The 19,327-nt window shown below is 39.3% G+C and overlaps 1 protein-coding gene across 3 annotated transcripts in view; it reads right to left on the bottom strand.

The window, feature by feature from the left end:
* ORC3 (origin recognition complex subunit 3) overlaps positions 1–19,264 on the bottom strand; it is a 42,096-nt gene extending 22,832 nt beyond the window's left edge. For 2 of the 3 annotated variants that reach the window (XM_058175328.1, XM_058175348.1), the window contains exons 1-7: positions 19,092–19,264; positions 13,728–13,779; positions 13,220–13,317; positions 9,067–9,211; positions 5,735–5,839; positions 5,122–5,279; positions 846–982 (exon numbers count right to left, since the gene is read on the bottom strand). In XM_058175328.1, coding sequence (XP_058031311.1) covers positions 846–982; positions 5,122–5,279; positions 5,735–5,839; positions 9,067–9,211; positions 13,220–13,317; positions 13,728–13,779; positions 19,092–19,115 — 719 coding nt within the window. In that variant the 5' untranslated portion in view covers positions 19,116–19,264. The remainder of the gene's footprint in view (positions 1–845; positions 983–5,121; positions 5,280–5,734; positions 5,840–9,066; positions 9,212–13,219; positions 13,318–13,727; positions 13,780–19,091) is intronic. The other variant, XM_058175338.1, reaches the window with a different exon arrangement.
* Between the last annotated feature and the right edge of the window lie 63 nt (positions 19,265–19,327).

The raw sequence follows: 19,327 nt of genomic DNA on the forward strand, positions 1-19,327 counted from the left end.
AAAAGAGACTTGCTCTTTATATGTAATAATTCCATTTTCCTGATCATCATATATTAAGGTGATCTATTAATGTGATATATACAAAACAGAAATGCAGTCTGTAAAACTCAATGCAGTCCCAGTCAGAAATCAGAAACAGAATCTTTAAAGTCCCTAGTTGGCTTTCATACTATACAAACCAGCTGTGTCTAGCCTGAAATCTCATCTAGTTGAATTGCACATTTGAATACAAAGGTTTAATATAATTTATAAAACAGGAGACTGAACCCCTTGACTAGTATATAAATCACATTATCTCCATGTCTGCTAATTTTAATAATTTGTCCAGCTTCTGCTGTTATGAAGAGTAACAATATGCTCTGCAGCACATAGTAACTTTTTGGCTTGTGAGATTTTAACTGATGATGCCTGGATATTTTTAAGAATGTGTTTATTGCTGTAAGATGATAGACTGCATGCCTAGTACTTCTTTTTGTACTGCTACGGAATCATGATAGGATAAGCAAGTTAAGAGTCCAATCAAAATTACAAAATTCTGAATTTCATTCTTCAATAATGCTGAGCAAATTCATCTCTGCATTAAATTTGCTCACAAGCCAGCTAATAAATATTTGCAAACTTAATGGTTGAATTGGAAAAATAAATCCAAGAATTGGACTGTATTTTTTCTGTAAAACCTTCCCTATAATGTAAATTTTGTAGGCAAAGCTAATTTATTCCAGTCAACATCTGTACTTATTACAAACAATAAAGAAAAAGCCAATGTGAATCTAATTAGTAATTTATTTCCTGTAGGAAAATTAACAATGACCAGAATAGCCACAATTTCTGATTTGTTATATTACCTGCACATAATTATGAAGTCCTGCAAAACTTTGGTTGTGAAACTTTCCATATCCTTGAAAATAATTACAACTGGAGGAGATTCCCAGTGTCTGGATGAAAATGTTTTCTTCTTACATGGAGAGTCAGTATCCGTTTTCTGCAAATCATAATGCATATATTAAAAGAATGAATTAGAAGAAAAAATTCATTCTCTAGACCATGATCTAAAACTGTGGAATCCAAACAGGTACCATCACATTTTATCAACATAAAAGAAAAAAAAAAAGAGGGATAAAAGTTTAGTAAATAAATAAAAAACAGCAAAATAACATAACCCATTTTCTTGAAATATTTATTTATTAAAATATATGTAACTCCCATTCCATTTTAGCAGTAAAAATATCAGATATTAGAGGTGGACAATAAGATAAATAAACAAGAGTGCCATGCAAGACTAAAATATACAGTATAGGATCCAAAAACATTGTTCTCCAGACATGCCTTGCAATGATGGGTGACACCAACTCTAAAATGCTTATACTTGTCTTGCCTACTAAGAGCATAGATCAGTGATGGTGAACCTTTTTGCCATTACATGCCAAAAGCGGGGGGAGCATGGGGGGGTTGCGCCTTGTGCCCACACCCATAATTCTATGCATCCCGCCCCCGCGATACCCCCCGCTTTTGGCCTGGTGGGCCTGGTAGGCCCATTTTTTGCTCTCCCCAGGCTCCAGAGCCTTTCTAGGAGCCGGGGGGCCAAAACAGCCTTCCTCACCTCCCGGAGGCCCTCCGGAGGCCGGAAATGGCCCATTTGCCAACTTCCGATCTGGAAGTTGGCAAACAGGCCATTTCCTGCCTCCAGGGAGGGTGGGGAAGGCTGTTTTGGCCCTCCCAAGGTTCCTAGAAAGGCTCTGGAGCCTGGGGAGAGCAAAAAACGGGCCTTCCAGTCCCACCGGAAATCAGCAACCGGGCCGTTTCCAGCCTCTGGTGGGATGGGAAAGGCTGTTTTCTGGTGGGATGGGGAAGCCCCCCCCCCAGGCTCCTAGAAAGGCTCTGGAGCCTGGGGAGAGCAAAAAACAGGCCTCACCTCCCCCCAGGCTCTCCGAATGTAGGAAACAGCTTGTTTCCTGGAGCTGAGCTCACGTGCCCACCAATATGGCTACACATGCCACCTGTAGAACGCGTGCCATAGATTCGTCATCATGGGCATAGATGAAATGAAGTAAAAAAAAATCCATAAAAATCCAAAAGAAAAAAAGCAACGTCTTTCTGTTTACAATTTACACATTGCTAGATTATATAAAATCAAAAATATTGCTAACTCTCATCATTTACCAGTACTTATTTTCTTTATATCCTATCTTTGGCAGCTGAAAGTGGTAAACATTCTATTGCCCTCTATTTTTCTTCACTAAAGAAAACGGGCTGCGGGCTGCGGCTGGGGCTTTAGACCGTGTCGTGCCTTTGCGGCCTCTGACCCGGCGCAGATCCCAACCGGCTCCTTGGTTCTCCGAGGAGCTGAGGGGGATGAAACGCCGGAGAAGACGCCTAGAGAGTTCCTGGAGGTCCAGCCGTTCAGAGGCTGATCGGACACTAGTTAGATCCTATACTAGGACCTACCTAGTGGCACTGAGGGAAGCGAGGCGTTGCTACACCTCCTCCCTCATTGCGTCGGCAGATAACCGCCCAGCTGCCCCAGCCAGTGACCCGCCCTCCTTCACCAGGGGAGCGGGATGACCCGTTGCAGGGACGTGCTGAGGAGTTTAACGGTTATCTATACGATAAAATCGTTCAGCTTAGGGACGGTCTGGACCAAAATTGTGGCGATTCAGACGGGGTATCTGAGGGCGGTCTTGGTGATGTTGTTTGGGATGAGTTTGACCCTGTGACTCCCGAGGACATGGACAGGTTGCTGGGTAGATTGAATGCCACCACGTGTTTACTGGACCTGTGCCCCTCCTGGCTGGTGCTGGCCACTCAGGAGGTGACACGAGGCTGGCTCCAGGGATTACGAGTGCTTCCTTGTTGGAGGAGTCTTCCGCCGCCTTGAAAGAGGCGGTGGTGAGGCCCTCCTCAAGAAGCCTTCCTGACCCGCTGTTTTAGGTAATTATCGTCCGGTCTCCAACCCGCTCGCGAAGGTTGTAGAGAGTATGGTGGCATATCAGTTTCCCCTGCACCTGGAGGAAACTGTCTATCTGGACCTGCTCCAGTCCGCTTCCGACCCGTTACAGCACTGAGACGGCTTTGGTCGCGTTGGTGGATGATCTCTGGAGGGCCAGGGATAGGGGTTATTCCTCTGCCCTGGTCCTATTAGACCTCTCAGCGGCTTTTGATACCATCGACCATGGTATCCTGCTGCGCCGGTTGGAGGGATTGGGAGTGGAGGCACCGCATCGGTGGTTCTCCTCCTATCTCTCCGACCGGTCGCAGACGGTGTTGACGGGGGGGCAGAGGTCGACCCCGCGGCGCCTCACTTGTGGGGTGCCGCAGGGGGCGATTCTCTCGCCCCTTCTGTTCAACATCTATATGAAGCCGCTGGGTGAGATCATCAGGGGCTTTCGTGTGAGGTACCAGGTGTTCGCTGATGACACCCAGCTGTACTTTTCCACACCGGCCACCCCAATGAAGCTATCAAGTGCTGTCCCGGTGTTTGGAAGCCGACGGGTCTGGATGGGGAGAAACAGGCTCAAGCTCAATCCTCCAAGACGGAGTGGCTGTGGATGCCGGCATCCCGGTACAGTCAGCTGAGTCCGCGGCTGACTGTCGGGAGCGAGTCATTGGCCCCGATGGAGAGGGTGCGCAATTTGGGCGTTCTCCTGGATGCACGGCTGTCTTTTGAAGACCATTTGACGGCCGTCTCCAGGAGAGCTTTCCACCAGGTTCGCCTGGTGCGCCAGTTGCGCCCCTTTCTAGACCGGGATGCCTTGTGCACAGTCACTCACGCCCTTGTGACGTCTCGTCTGGACTACTGCAATGCTCTCTACATGGGGCTCCCCTTGAAGGGCATCCGGAGGCTGCAGTTGGTCCAGAATGCAGCTGCGCGGGTGATAGAGGGAGCCCCTCGTGGCTCCCGAGTGACACCTATCCTGCGCAGGCTGCACTGGCTCCCTGTGGCCTCCCGGGTGCGCTCCAAGGTGTTGGTGAACGTCTTTAAAGCGCTCCATGGCATAGGGCCGGGTTACTTACGGGACCGCCTGCTGCTACCGAATACCTCTCACCGACCCGTGCGCTCTCACAGAGAGGGACTCCTCAGGGTGCCGTCGGCGCGACAGTGTCGTCTGGCGACACCCAGGGGCCTTCTCTGTGGGGCTCCGCCCTCTGGAACGAACTCCCCAGGACTTCGCCAACTTCCGGACCTCCGAACCTTTCGCATGAGCTTAAAACTTACTTATTTATCTGCGCTGGACTGGGGTAGTTTTTTAAGTTATGGGTTTTTTAATGGGTTTTATCTCCAAATTTTAATTGTGGCCAATTTAAATAAGTTTTTTAATTGTATTTTAATTGTATTTATAGTGTTTTGTGTATTTTTACTTGGCTGTGAACCGCCCTGAGTCCTTCGGGAGAAGGGCGGTATACAAATTTAAATAATAAATAAATAAATAAATAAATAATCCTATAAATTAGCTTGGAGTAAGCCTGATTCTTATGACGAAAGACTGAAAAAATCTGTTTTTAGAGGACTGAGGGAGGGGGATTTCAGAAAATATGACAGGACTCTTCGAATAGAAAGACTCTCCCCCAGAAAAAAATCAGTAGGTCTGGTCCAACATTCCAGAGTCTTAAATAACAGGAAGGCAAATTCTGATTGAATGCAAGCTTCTAACAAGACAGTGGAACAAATTATTCATACAGGTTGTAATTTTCCATTTACTGAATGTGGAGGTTGGACAACCATCTGTTGGCAATGTTTTAATTTGGGTTCATGTATTGAAAATGTGGTTGGACTTGATTTCCTAAATAATCCCTTCAAATTCTGTAATTCTAGGATGCAAAATACCTATGATTCAAAAAAGTAGTAAACACCATGATATATATATTTCCTATATTATTTGGGTTCATCCATCATTAATAAAACATAATAAAAATAAAAACTTAAGTATTTTCTTTCCAAGATTTACATGGAATATAGGAGACGTACATAAAAAACTTAAAAACGTAATATATTTTTATTTCTACATCTTTGTAATCTATTTTTTTAAAGTTCTTTAATCATTTCAAAACAATACACAAGTTATGGAAAGCCTACAAAATTTTGAAAAGAATAGCACTATGCGAACTAATAATTTTTAAACTTACTTTGATTACGTTCTTATACCAATCGGTAAGCGATGCTACAGAGCAGCGTACCCTTCTGGGCAAATTCTTGGGACATTCTTCTTCCTCAGATGAATCCACCTCTACCTCACAGCCCATGAGCTGTATTATCAGCTTTTGTAGCAGCTGCTTTATGCCTTCTCAATTAAAAAAATTAAAGAAAGGCAAAATGGAAAGGCAATGAAAATGTGAAATGTTTGAATTATTTAAAAAAAATATAATTATATTTTTCCCAGCTCTTTTTGCATAATTGATCGTTGTTTCATTTGGGATCCTCCAACATAAATAAATCCAAATTCTACATCAAACCAACTGAAAACTTTATATGAAAAGGAAACCTAATTATACAATCTAAATTATTTATAGTAAGCAAATTTGCACAATAACTTTATTTTACTTAATTTACAGCAACATCAAGGGAACAAAATCTCAGCCTCCGTTGGTTGCTGAAAGGCACTATGTATGTGCCCATTCACAGTTCAAAAGCAGCTTTTCTCCACAACACTTGAAATCTGAAGCAGTGCACATCCAAACAGTTTACTACGTTGCTGAAATTATTATGGTAAAAGTCTCCTCAATATATTCCAATGTTTACCTGGACATTCTTTGGCCTTCAGTGACACCACAAAAGGAGTAACATCATCTCGAAGAACCTCAGAGAGACTTTTAATTGTTAGTTCATGGTCTGTAACATTCACACCTGGGAGAAAAGAGTAGTCAAGACTATATCCTTCCTCTTTATGGATAGCTAAAATCGATAGAGAAAATTGCAAACTCAGTTTGCAATTCAAAGCACATATAAACGCATTCAATATTAGTAAAGGAGGTAGCACTCAATGAAATTTTAATTGCAGGGCCATTTTGAGGAGGAAATGCTTAGGCTCTACTAAGATTTCTGAAAAATGCTAAAATGAAAGTTCATGGGCAAAGGCTTTGGGCAAAAGAATGTTACTATATTCTGAACTGGCTACAGGAGAACTAGGCCTTTTTCAGAAAGATGAATTTCATAAGGGCTTTTTTTTTAAATTGAAGTAATAATCAAAATTTCCATTTGATAACAAAAAGTCAGATAAAATGCTATCCCTAATCAATTGTAATCAGCAGAAGTCAACTTTCACAGAAATATCAGAGACATATACATTAATTATTGTAAATGCTAAAGTAATCTAACACATAAGAAAGTAAAAGAATATACAGTAAATCAGTTGAGCTTTTAATTTTAAAAAAGCTGCACTTTTTGGAAATTAGGCTTGTCCAGCTAGAGCAGGTAGGAAATAATTTTTAGGCACTAGGTATTATGCAATTCTACATACCCTTATTAATTGATTTTCCCTGTGATAGTTTGCCTCATATCCAGAATATTTGAAGGAAGGGCTCTGTGAGGAAAATCAACTTAGTGTGATCATACTACTATCTAACATTTGCATCAAAAAAGCTAAAGAAAAACAGAATGTTGGACACAAATTACATTGTGTTCATTTAATTTTATTCTGATATACTGTATATCTCACTGTGCAAGAATGTTCGAGTAAACTTATTTTCTTTATATGTCTGAGATCAGCAGGTTTGGCTTGAAAGTCAAAGTGTATCCACTACCATTGCAAATGGCACCACTAGTCACAAAATAAGATAAGTAAAATATTTTTAGATTATTGCAATCAATTGTACAAGCACTGCAATTTTCAGAAATAATTACAAAATTATGCTGTCTTTCAGCTCTTTTATACAAGTCAATTTCTTTTCTTTTCATTTCTTTAAAAACAGAAAGGAAAAAATGCAAGCATGTCAGAAGGAAGACAAAGTATAAAGCATGTGCTGTAATCAATCAAACAAAAATGTGTCAATTAACTATTTTTCCACATAATAAGCAATGACAGAACTCAATGCAGACATTTTGAGTCTTATTATAATACAGAAGAAATACTAGAATGTAAAAGGCAAAAAGAAAAGCATAGTGCTTGACTTCAAAAAGAATATTGAACCTGTTCACTTAACTTTTATTTTTGTGATATTAGGAACAAATAGAGAAATGTATTTATAAATATCAGGAAGCAGCCAAAATTGATTATTTTATAATGCTACATATAAAGAATGTATTTTCATAACTTTTAAAATTGTATTGCAGCATTATCATTCATATTTTCCTTCTTTCTCTCAGGGGAAAAACAGATTGTACCTAAGACTATGAGATAATAGTGGGAATGGAAAAGCTGGAGATGGAGGGAGGTTAATCATTATTAAGGTCATGTAAGAGATATTTGAAATTTAACATTTTAGCTCCCCTTGTTGCATATTACACTGCATTTAAAACTTGGAACATAGCAGATTATGATACTGCAGGGGTCCTGGGTTTGAAAAACTAAGTAAAAATAAACTAAAACAAAAATTGTGGGATGGTCTGAAGCATCAAAGGCTGCTGACCTAAGAAAAGACAAGTGAACTATCCTAGAAAGAAAGAAAAAAGTGCTATATACACATAAAATGGAAAAGACTAGAAACTGGAACTGCAGGGAACACACATTAAAATAACATGTCAACAAATTAACTATTAGTTAGGAATGCATTAACAATTTACAAAATGCAAAGACTGGAAACAGGGGATAAAATATTGCTTGTAGAGTATTTGAAATTGGCCATGCCAAAATTGATTTAAAATCCCTTGAGGTGCTATACACAGGGATTATATGGAACGGTGAAATGTAAAGCGTATTATACTGTATACCAGGGTGCCAAACTCGCAAAGTCACATTGTCATCATGTGATGTATCACAACCTTTTTCCCTTTCACTAAATCAGGGGTGGGGTTGGCCAGCGCATGATGCATTCGGCCCACTGGCCGTGAGTTTGATACTCCTGCTGTATACCAGTGATAATTTAAACATGTTCCTTAAGAATTTAAAATGAAGTTAACCATCCTATTGCCTTTAGGAAGGTACACAAGGTAAGAACCTAATTGAGAAATTAAGTTAGACCCATGTGCTACCGGTACAAGCCACATGAGTTCAGAGAAAAAAAAATGGCTAATATTAGACATTTGGGAAACATTTTTTAACAATAAAGAGAATACTGGGCACAGGCAGACAGGGACTTCTTTTTTAGCAGGTTCTGAAAAATAGTACTTCATGTCCAATCCTTCATACAGAAAAATTCTTTTCTGTGATTTCCATGGGATTTGGAGGAAACCGAACCAATATTCCTGAATTGTAGCTGTTCTGTAACTAGGAATGGACTCAAATTCTTCCAAGCTTACTTGCAGGACTGATCAGTTATTAGAAACATTTATTTGTAGTTATTGCTGTCCAAGGAGGACACGCCACGCCAGTTACTTAAAGTAAAGGCTGATATATTTTTGCCACACACAAATATGTAGCTCTGGATCATTTTTCTCAATGAAGTAAATGAACAAGGATCATGTTTTTGACTTGCTTGTTTAATTGGATCCTTGTTTAGTTTTGGGGCTTGTGTGGAAAATAGGTCATGTTATTGGTCACATATATGCAGAACAGAGAAACTCTTCAATACTGTATCACATTTACAATGACAAAAGTTTGTTGTGTGTGGTTTTGCTACTAAGTTTGATGACATAACATCCTATGTCGCTGGGGCAAATATGTAGTTGAACTGATTAGCTGGGTTCACAAATTGCATGTATTTATGGTGTACATTACTCTTTTTGGGGAAAAAATGAGCCAATGATAAAGGTTCAAACACTGTGCCGTAACAAAACCAAAGAAAGCAGATGGTTGCCATTCATAATGGTAACTTATTGCCATTCATAAAGAATGTACTAATTAATCGTCACTTATTTTTAATTGCATGATTTGTGATACAATGGCTATCCTAAAATGTCCCATTTCTTTTTTTTTAAATACTTTTAAAGTAACTGTTTTTTTAGTAATTAAATCAAAATACCAGTAAAAGCACTACCTAGAACAACAGCTGCAGCAGGAATTTCACAGGACTTCATCCGACAAATCCATTCTGCTTTCTTTTCCTTAAAATCTAAATGAGATTGTCTCAGAAATTTTATGAGGTTATCAAATAGGTTCTTATTCAAGTCCTCTTGTAGTTGCTGTAAAAAAAAAAAAGAGCCTCAGCTTTTCAACTAGATCCCAGAAAGAGATCTGTAACCATTTTTAAATAGCTATAAAAAATAACTGAAATTATTATAAACTTAGTCATATGATGTATAAAATATACTTGCCAGACATGTACGGTATTTTATAGAGAACAAGACAGATTCCATTTTAGCATTTTAAGCTAAGACCATAAAATACATATCTCTAGCTATTTCATTATTATATTTTTTTGTTGGTCATTATCTCTCAGCCCAAATCACCTCACAGGGTTGTTGTTGGGTAAAAAAGAAGGCGAAAACAGTGTTAGATATGTTCATTCCCTTGAGTTACTTATAAAGTAATAAAGGTAGGATAAAAACCAAACATATAAGTAACCTTATTGTGAAAAGCCTACTGGTTGAAATTCCTGACAGTTCAAAATCTGTTCTATATGCCTAAGTATATTTTTCCACAAACCTATTTTTGTCAGAATGGTTTTTAATGACTCTAATTCTACTAACTTAAACAGCAGTGATAAGAAATCAAGCTTTGATTAGGGCATCTAGCAAAACCATGAAAATATTTCATTTCATTTACCAATGAAGTATTTTCTGCCTGCCATAAGCTAGAGGCAGAACAAAACATATACCAAGAATCTGAAACAAATTGGAATGGAAGTTCAGTTATGGTAAGGTGGTATTATATCACCAAGCAATTATCCACAAAAGACAATCTCAAGCTTCTCTGTATAGATGAGTCATTATAAACAGGAACAACAACTAACTTTACAGCTAACCTCTCATAGGTACGTGTACAGAATAGTACAACTGTATATTTAAGGCAGGGGTGAAATCTAAATTTTTTTGCTACCGGTTCTATGGGTGTGGCTTGGGGTGTGTGACTTGGGGGGGTTCATGTAACTCAGTGGGCGTGGCTATGTAACCATGTGACTGGGGGATCAAAAGACAGAAACTCACTAACAATGTCCTGCTGGAGCACAGTTGGACTAGATGACCACCAGGTCCCTTCCAACCCTGGATTATCCTCTGAAGCTGCATCCAATGGCAGGTTTGTACTCCTTCCTTCCTCTCCTCCTTCCTTCCCTGCCTGCCTGCCTCCCTTCTCTCTCTCTCTCTCTCTCAAAAATGAACCCCCCCCCCACACACACCCCGTTTTTCCTCCCAGCCTACCTGAAGCTTGCTAGCCAAACCAAAACATGGGAGGGGGGGAGTCCGTTTTTCCTCCCAGCAGGCTTCAGGCTTCAGGGAAGCCTGCTAGCCAAACCAAAAAATGAGGGGGGAGGGTTCCTCCCCTGCTGGGAGGAAAAATGGACTCCCCCCCCCCATTTTTTATTTTGGCTTGCAAGCTTCAGGAAAACCTGCTGCAAGGAAAAACGGACTCCCCACCCCATTTTTTTGGTACCACCCAGCTGAGCTATGCGATCATCAGAGGGGGGGGGGTTTACTTTTAAAAGCATTTTTTCGGCAGAAGAAATAATGCTTTTAGAAGTTAAAAAAAACTCTTGATGATCGCGTGGCTCACCTGGGCATTGGGGGGGGGCAGGGATTTTTGCTACCGGTTCTCCGAACCACCTGCTGCCATCACTACCGGATCGGCCGATCTGGTCTGAACCAGGAGCATTTTCACCCCTGATTTAAGGGAATCTTAGAAGTTTCTGATACCCAAAAGATGGAACAGACAATGCACTTCCTCTGGGCTTCTGTGTTCATTAGTTATCATGATCAGGAGCAACAGTTACCCAAAGATGTTAGTCCTTATTAGCTTTAGAAACTGCACTGACCATTCAGGAAACTGATTAATATTGAGTTATTTAATTTTTAATAATCCATTAAAATTCCTGGTTTCAATAATGAGAATTTGGGGGGTAAATACTGAAGTGCATTTAAAGTATATAGATTAACTTAGCAACTAATTGTATTCTGTTTTTATAGAACATCAGAAGAAAGGAAGAAAACTTTTAACCTACTCAGTTTTACCCTACTTTAGTGATCCTAAGATAGTAGAAGAGCTAAAGGTTTGGGAAATATGTCAGCCTTTTTAAATAGTAAATTAAATACTCTGCTTATATTTTGGCAGAATATTCAAACATTCTATGACAGAATTTTATACATCTTGTGCTACTCATAGCACTTTTAATAAACCTGTTTTTATTGCAGTTTTTTTGCTAGATGGACAAAGAATCCACAATTCCAGTCAAATTACATACTATTAGTCTGCAAAGGAGCTTATCAAATGCTAAGACTATTTTCCCATACTGACAAAATCTACTAACTTATTACTCCATCCCTCTATATTTATCTTATATTTATGTAGAAATTTCTACATAGGTATATACTGGTATGCATTTCTGCATAGTGTTTATGTAGAAACACTTCATGCAGAAGTACATAACACCATAGCAAGAAATATTTATTGATAAAGCTAGATTTACTATCAAATAATTTATGCCACATGTACAGATATTACTAAAATGTTTCCAGAATAATACATTTTCCCTCTGCATAAATACACTGACTGCGGAGAGAAGATTCATCCTCCATCAGGAAAAGAATAGATATTTGTCTAAGAAATCTTATTCTAACTAGCTGCATTGTTGCATTTTGCAATATTAAGCCATATGAACTCCTTTGAGAAATTGCTTATATGCAAAAATCAGCATAAGTAACCTTTGAGAGATTGCTTATGTGCAAAGATCAGCATAAGTAAGTCTGGCTAATTTTATCATGTAAGCAGAAATCTGTTTGATGCCAAGGCTGCAAAGATGTTGCCTCTACGATGGTGTGAAATGTATCAACACTTTTCTGATTAGCCACAGGACATTCCTTTTCTGATAAGGCTCTTTTCACAAAGCTTCTTAGGAGTTTCTCCTACACACAATTATATGAGATTTATTAACATGCAGGGTTAGGATGTTACAAGATGAATTTCTGTTTGTTACTGTGATTTTGCTACACAAGTCTCTTGATGTTTTAGAATGTGCCTTTGTTGCTATGTGATTGATGCACGCAAGCCTGCCTTTGATGCAAACGCCTTCTGATAAGAATCCTAATAAAAGGAGAGGCTAGAATTCTGTTCGACACTCTCTCATCTTGAGGAAAACTGCGTGTTTGACTCATTTCCTTCATGAGAAGCCCACCAGATGCTTAAGCTTTTTTAAAGAATTCATTCATTTGAATCCACATTTAGAATCCTCAGGTTTCACAAGTGATAAAGGAGAGAGAACAAGAATAATCACTTTTTATAATTCACACTTTCTCTTGCATCCCTAATTATCCTTCTTGCACTGCTCAAGAGGTTAAGAAAGCCTTCAGAAGGGGGCAGGGGAGGATGTACTGGGGGACACCAAAGGAAAGGGGAGCTAAAGCAGAGTATCACCCATCCCTCATTTTCTAGCAGAAAAGAACCCTGGTTATTTTCATTCAAAGTGTTTGGATTCAACCTGTAACTGTAGAAAAATAAAATTCCCATGCTTTAAAGCAGCATGCGTTATTGACTGAAAGAAATCCAGGGAGAGGACTTATTCAGTTCATATAAATACAGAACTCCGGGTGTAAGTATCACAGTGCCTGATAGCAAACAGCCAGTTGCCAGTACATGTAACAGAACTATTTACAATGAGAAGCCTTTCCATGTACAAGCAAAATTTCAATGTGATCTCAAGAGTTCAAATTCACAAGTGTTGGTAAATGCTTCTCTCCTGTAAGCATTCACACTGTACTCATGATCACCAGCTCTTCATGTATAGCACTTTACAAAGGAAAAAGGATGCTCCCTGCTGCTTCCATATTGAATTCTACACTTGCTTGTGTTGCCTGTATGAAGCTATCATTCTGCTCAAAAAAATAAAACAAAAGAAAATTGCCTCAAATGTTGCTATTCCATTTACTGTGCTCAGCACTTTAAAATAACTGATATTATTTGTTTTCTTGGAAGACTCTCTACACACTTTTTGAACAGACATGAAATCCATTTCCCCATTCAACATTAAAAGCAATACTCACCTCTGTTTCAGATTTAATTTGTTTCCATAACAACAGACAAGTATCAAGTCGTAACTCACTATTATCCAAGTCATTGTTTCCCTTACTGAAATAGTCAGCTAGAAAAACAAAACAGAAAAATATGGCATTCACTCTCAGTATTCGTAAATTAACAGTTCTTCTTAAAGAAAACTTTAAGAGAGCACTGAAAAAAATATTGGGATTTATTTCTTTTCATTTGAGAGGGGAAATTAAACACAAACTATAACCTCCAGCTAGAAAAAAAAAGCTCAAAATGAAATAAAACAGTTGTCTCAAATGTAACATATATGTAGCCTCATTTGTATTTATATATACAAACTATCCTTCTGGGTTTTTTTCTCTAAGCATAATCTCTAATTCGTGTTTCATTTTCACGTTAAAATGGTAACTTTTCCCTCAAAGTGTTCCTTAATCTTTCATTTTACTACATATAACATATAAGCAGTCATGTATTTTTCAGTTTGCTGCAGGAAATTTACACACTAACCTGCTGAAGACCTTTTTCTCTTCTTAGAATTTGGTTTGAATACAAAGCAGCCCTAAAGGGGGGAGGGGACACAACAAAGAGAGAGAGAGAGAAATATTGATTCCATTACACATTTTGTCCTAATTCTACATTGATAGAAATGACCTATAATAAGTAAGGCACTCATTTCATTTTATATTTCCTTTGTTACCATTTGCTCTTCCACATTTCACTTTTTTGCAAGTGGAAAAACTAGAATCTTTTATTTATACGAAGTTATTTTTAACAGTGCAATTTTCAGTAAACTAAGTAGATGTGAATGAGCGACTCCAAATAGTACATAAGAAATCGTTTGCGTTTGTGAGCCGAATAAACTCATGTTAAAAACAAGTATATGAATTCCATGTGGACTTTTCTGCGGTTGGCATCAAAGGAAGATAATTATGTTTTATTGTGCATATATTCCCTAACGTCTCAACAAGAAACAATCAGAGATTTATTCTAAGATGAACAAAGAATTTATTATTATTTTTTATTGAAAAAGTTTTACAAAATTTTTCCCCCTTTCCCCCCTCCCTTCACAAACCCTCCTCCCCCCCCCACTTCCCGGAACAAACACAAGGTAACAAAGAATTTATTAAGTGGACTAACAAATATGCTACATTCACGTTTACAAGGAATTGAATATCTGCAAGTGTCACTGTTTCATAAAGGAATTTTTAGAATATTTTCTTCATAGTAGGAAAAATACTTTTCAAGATATTTTATTTCAAAATATGAATTTCCAAATAAATATTTTCTATCATGAAATAATTCAAATGCAGTATACATTTTTGAAAATTTCGCTTATTGTTTTGAAACTATGAACATTGTAACGTTATGTTGCGTAACATATATATTACACAACATAACGTTACAATCTTCATAGTTTCAAAACAATAAGTGAAATTTTCAAAAATGTATACTGCCAAGCAAAATAAGATTTTGCTCTTATTTACCGTCTTTTTATTTCTAGACATTTTATGTAAAAAACCTTTAAATACAACAGAGTCATTTGATAAGTATTGTCTTTATTCTCATATATATATATTGATTTATATTGATTATTCACAAAAAACGACTGATATAGATTCACTTTCAGGGAAAGTATGAAGAGAACACTGTTTTAAAAGCTACCCATAACATGATAATATTGTACATATCAAACAACAAAATATGTAATAGCCAAAAAGTGAGCTTTTCTTACATAATGCTGAATTCAAGAAGTATATTGATTATCACAACATGTTTTAAACATGATGGGTCATAGTAACATATGAAGGCTTTGCTGGATCAGGCTAAAAGGATATCTAGAATTGTACTTCACACCTGTAAAGGTGAAGGTAAAGGTTATGTGCTAGTCATTCCTGACTCTAGGGGGCAGTGCTCATCTACATTTCAAAGCCGAAGAGCTAGCGCTGTCCGAAGATGTCTCCATGGTCATGTGGCCAGCATGACTAAACATCAAAGGTGCAAGAATGCTGTTACCTTCCCACAAAGGTGGTCTCTATTTTTCTACTTGCATTTTTTATATGCTTTCGAACTGCTAGGTTGGCAGAAGCTGGGACCAGTAACAGGAGCTCACCCCATTACTCACACCTTTACAAACCCCAAATTATACAGCAAATTGGAATAAACCAAGGCAGCCATTTATCCAAAACTGAATAAACAGGTCTAACCCACCCTTGTTGTCAAACAAAAAATTACTCCTGTTGCACTGAAGCACCACTGTGCTGAGAGACTCGAAATACTGCAACAACCATACTAAAAAGTGGGAAGAACAAATGATATTCAATTTGTGCAAATTACAATGATGGAGAGGCGAGAAGTATTTCAAGATCAATTTGATCTGTCTTTAGAGTGGAGCTAATCTTCGAATTCTATGGTTGTTGTCATCCTAATTAGAGTCAGTCTTGTGATCAGATCATATTCCTAATATTTTGGATTAGTGGTAGGATCATGGACACAGCTTTGGGAACTGATTGGACAACAAAGGGTTAGATTACAATTATGGAGAATTAAGAGGTTTTAGCAAAGTATAACTGAAATCCTTTGAACGATCAACTAAAACAGTCTTATGACAAATTATATACATAGTCCTCAAATGATAATGGCAATTAGAACTGGGATTTCCATTGCTAATTTATGCGGTCATTAAGTGAAGACCTAATGACTATGACATGGGAAGAGGTGGGAGACATGGGAAAATAAGCTGGTGGGTGAGAGCTACAGGTGGAGGAAGTGTTGCAGGTGGACACTACGGAGCAAAGTGGGCAGGTGGGCACCTGCAGGTGGGCACTATGGAGCAAGGGTGGATGCTGGAAAAGAACAGGAGCCAGGGCCATGAGTTTTCCAAGCCATGTGCCATTGCTGGCCAGGGCAATCGTCCTGCCAGACAGTGGCCTTTTGGAGGTATCCTACCCCTATTGTGTAGGGCCAAGATACCTGGCAGCAACTTGTGGCAGCTATTGGATATTTCCTCTGTGACAAGGCAGCTGGAGGAGGAAGCATCAGCAGGGGCAACACAACCTCCACTCCTTACGGCTTAAGACTGGATGGTATTGATAAGTTCTGTAGAGGGGAGGCATGTAAAGCAAAGGTCAGCTGGTGGCATGGTGGGGGCGGGACCAGCTTGAATTTTGATCTTATGAGTGTGAGGGTGGCTGTGATGACCAGAACTTTGAGGATTGGTCTTATGCCCATTTTTTTCAGTGCCATTATAACTTTGAAAAGTCACTGAATAAATGGACCTAACCTGTACTGGATTCAGACCAAAGGCTATAGATTGGGCTTGGGAAGACACTGGAAGCTCTCTGAAAGAGATGCCAGGAAATAGTCAGGATAACATTTGGGAGAGGAATATAAATTCCTGCTTTCCTCCTTATGCAACTAATCAACCAATTCCTATGTTTAATAAGCAGGGATAGCTCTCTAATCTAATCTTTGCTCCCAACTGATGACTCAGATTGTCAATTTACCAGCAGTTCAACCCAATAGGTTATTTGCTCAAAGAAAACGAACAAAAATAACAGGGGTGGGGGGGTGGGGAGAGAGCACTGCCATTATTTTTGCTTCTACTCTTTCCTCTGGATCCCGAAAGCTTTATTAGAAAATAAGAACAATTATCAGTTGCAATCTAATGTTTAGTTTGGAAATATGCCCAGCTTCCCAGAAAAAGAACAATGGAGAAGCAGCAATTTTGCAGAAGGGGAAGGCTACAATTGGTGACAAGCAGCATCCTTGTGGATGTCTTTGCAATTGTTGTGACTTCTGTAGCACTCGTTTTGTGAGTTTTTAAAGAACACATGTTCCCCAAATCTTAGTCAAACCACCAGGTTTGTGGATCTCTGCTCTAGAGATACTGTGTAGTCAATTGCCTAGGAGGAAAGCACTAAGAGAAGTCGCACTATAGTTTCTTTTTACAAATACTTTACGGAGATGCCTGTGTAGCTTTCTTGGCAGAAATACAGATAATCCTCGACGTATGACCACAATTGAGCCCCAAAGTTACGTTGCTAAGTGTGAAATTTGTTAAGTGAGTTTTATCCCCATTTTACAACTTTTCTTGCCATGGTTGTTAAGTGAATCACTGCAGTTGTTAAATTAGCAACATGGTTGTTAAGTGAATCTGGTTTCCCCATTGACTTTGCATGTCAGAAGGTTAAAAAAGGGGATCATGTGAAACCAGGACACTGCAACCCTCATACATATGAACCAGTTCTCAAGCATCCGAATATAAACAATGTGGCCATGGGGATGAAAAATGGTCATAAGGCACTTTTTTTCAGTGTCGCTGTAACTTCAAATGGTCACTCAAGGAACTGTTGTAGGTTGAGGACTAACAGTTAAATGGTTTGCCTTTTTCTGAGATGTTTCCTTCACTTCCCATTGTAGCCTACCACCTGCACATACCCCATGTTTCAGCCAGGAAAGGAAAGGAAAATTTAGCCATGAAAGCCAGCTGGGTGACTTTGGGTCAGTCATTCCCTCTCAGGATTGTTGTGGGGATAATAGGAGGAGGAAGGAATATAAGGTATGTTTGCCGCCTTGAGTCATTTACTAAAAATGATAAAGAATAAAAATAAATTAAAAAATCTTGATAAGGAATAGTAATCTCACTTAACTTTCTGTATCAAAGCATGGATAGTTCTGAGCCTCTCATTTCTGGCATGAGCATCCCCTTTCCTCTCCCCCCCACCAAAAGAGGTTTGTCTGCCACTCAATGATTGAAGAGAAACTTCCTACTGATCCAGTTCTACAGAGGAATCATTGAGTCTGTCATTTGCACCTCTATAACTGTCTGGTTTGGTTCTGCAACCCAACAAGACAGACACAGACTTCAGAGGATAATTAGAACTGCAGAAAAAACAATTGCTACCAACCTGCCTTCCATTGAGGACCTGTATACTGCACGAATCAAGAAGAGGGCCGTGAAAATATTTACAGGCCCCTCACATCCTGGACATAAATTGTTTCAACTCCCACCCTCAAAACGATGCTATAGAGCACTGCACACCAGAACAACTAGACACAAGAACAGTTTTTTCCCTAACGCCATCAGTCTGCTAAACAAATAATTCCCCCAACACTGTCAAACTATTTACTAAATCTGCACTACTATTAGTCTTCTCATCATTCCTATCACCCATCTCCTTCCACTTATGACTGTATGACTGTAACCTGGTATCTTTACAATTTATATTGATTGTTTCCTAATATGATTTGATTGCTTATTTGTACCCTATGACTATCATTAAGTGTTGAACCTTATGGTTCTTGACGAATATATCTTCTCTTTTTATGTACACTGAGAGCATATGCACCAAGACAAATTCCTTGTGTGTCCAATCACACTTGGCCAATAAAAAATTGAATTCTATTCTATTCACAGCGCTATTCCACCTGGGGAGAAAGATGCCCCTTTCTACTCTTCTGCTTCCTAAACATGGGACAGCAATGGGACGACAGGAGGGTTGTGAACAACGCGACCTGAGGGGCGAAAAGGATAATGTCTTTATTAATGACCACATTCCCCAGGCTTCCCGCTTTGCTTTCTCCACTTAAGTTTCTTCGACAACCTCTTCTGGCAGTTTTCTATCCTCCCGATGAGAAACAAAAGAGATGTTGTAGCTGCTCAACACAACACAACACAACACAACACACAAACACAAAGTGGGAAAGCGACAAAGCTTAACAGCTTCAGCGATCCATATGCGCATGCCCGAAGAGGGACGAACATTATCAAGCGACCACCAGAATCAGGAATTGAAACTCCCTCGCGGACCCGAAAGCGAGGCGTCCGTTCGATTAAGGGGACTCAATTCACTCCCTCTCCTTCCGACTCACCTTGGAAACCGAGCACGTGCTCATAGCGAAGGCTGCAGACACCTCCGGCGCCAAGATAGACCCGCCAACATTCGTGAATGGACTTCCGGAGGGAGCCCCTCTATCCCCCGCCCCCCACTTCCGGGATCAGCGACGTGCAGCCGTTTCTTTCCCGCCCTGCGAATGGTACAGTCTAGTAGTCCGGCTCGTGCTCGTCATCTGCCGTATTCTCTTTCTGAGGCGACTTCTGCACCCGC

The sequence above is a fragment of the Ahaetulla prasina genome, chromosome 1 (genome assembly GCF_028640845.1).
Source record: "Ahaetulla prasina isolate Xishuangbanna chromosome 1, ASM2864084v1, whole genome shotgun sequence".
In the NCBI taxonomy this organism is placed as follows: Eukaryota; Metazoa; Chordata; class Lepidosauria; order Squamata; family Colubridae; genus Ahaetulla; species Ahaetulla prasina.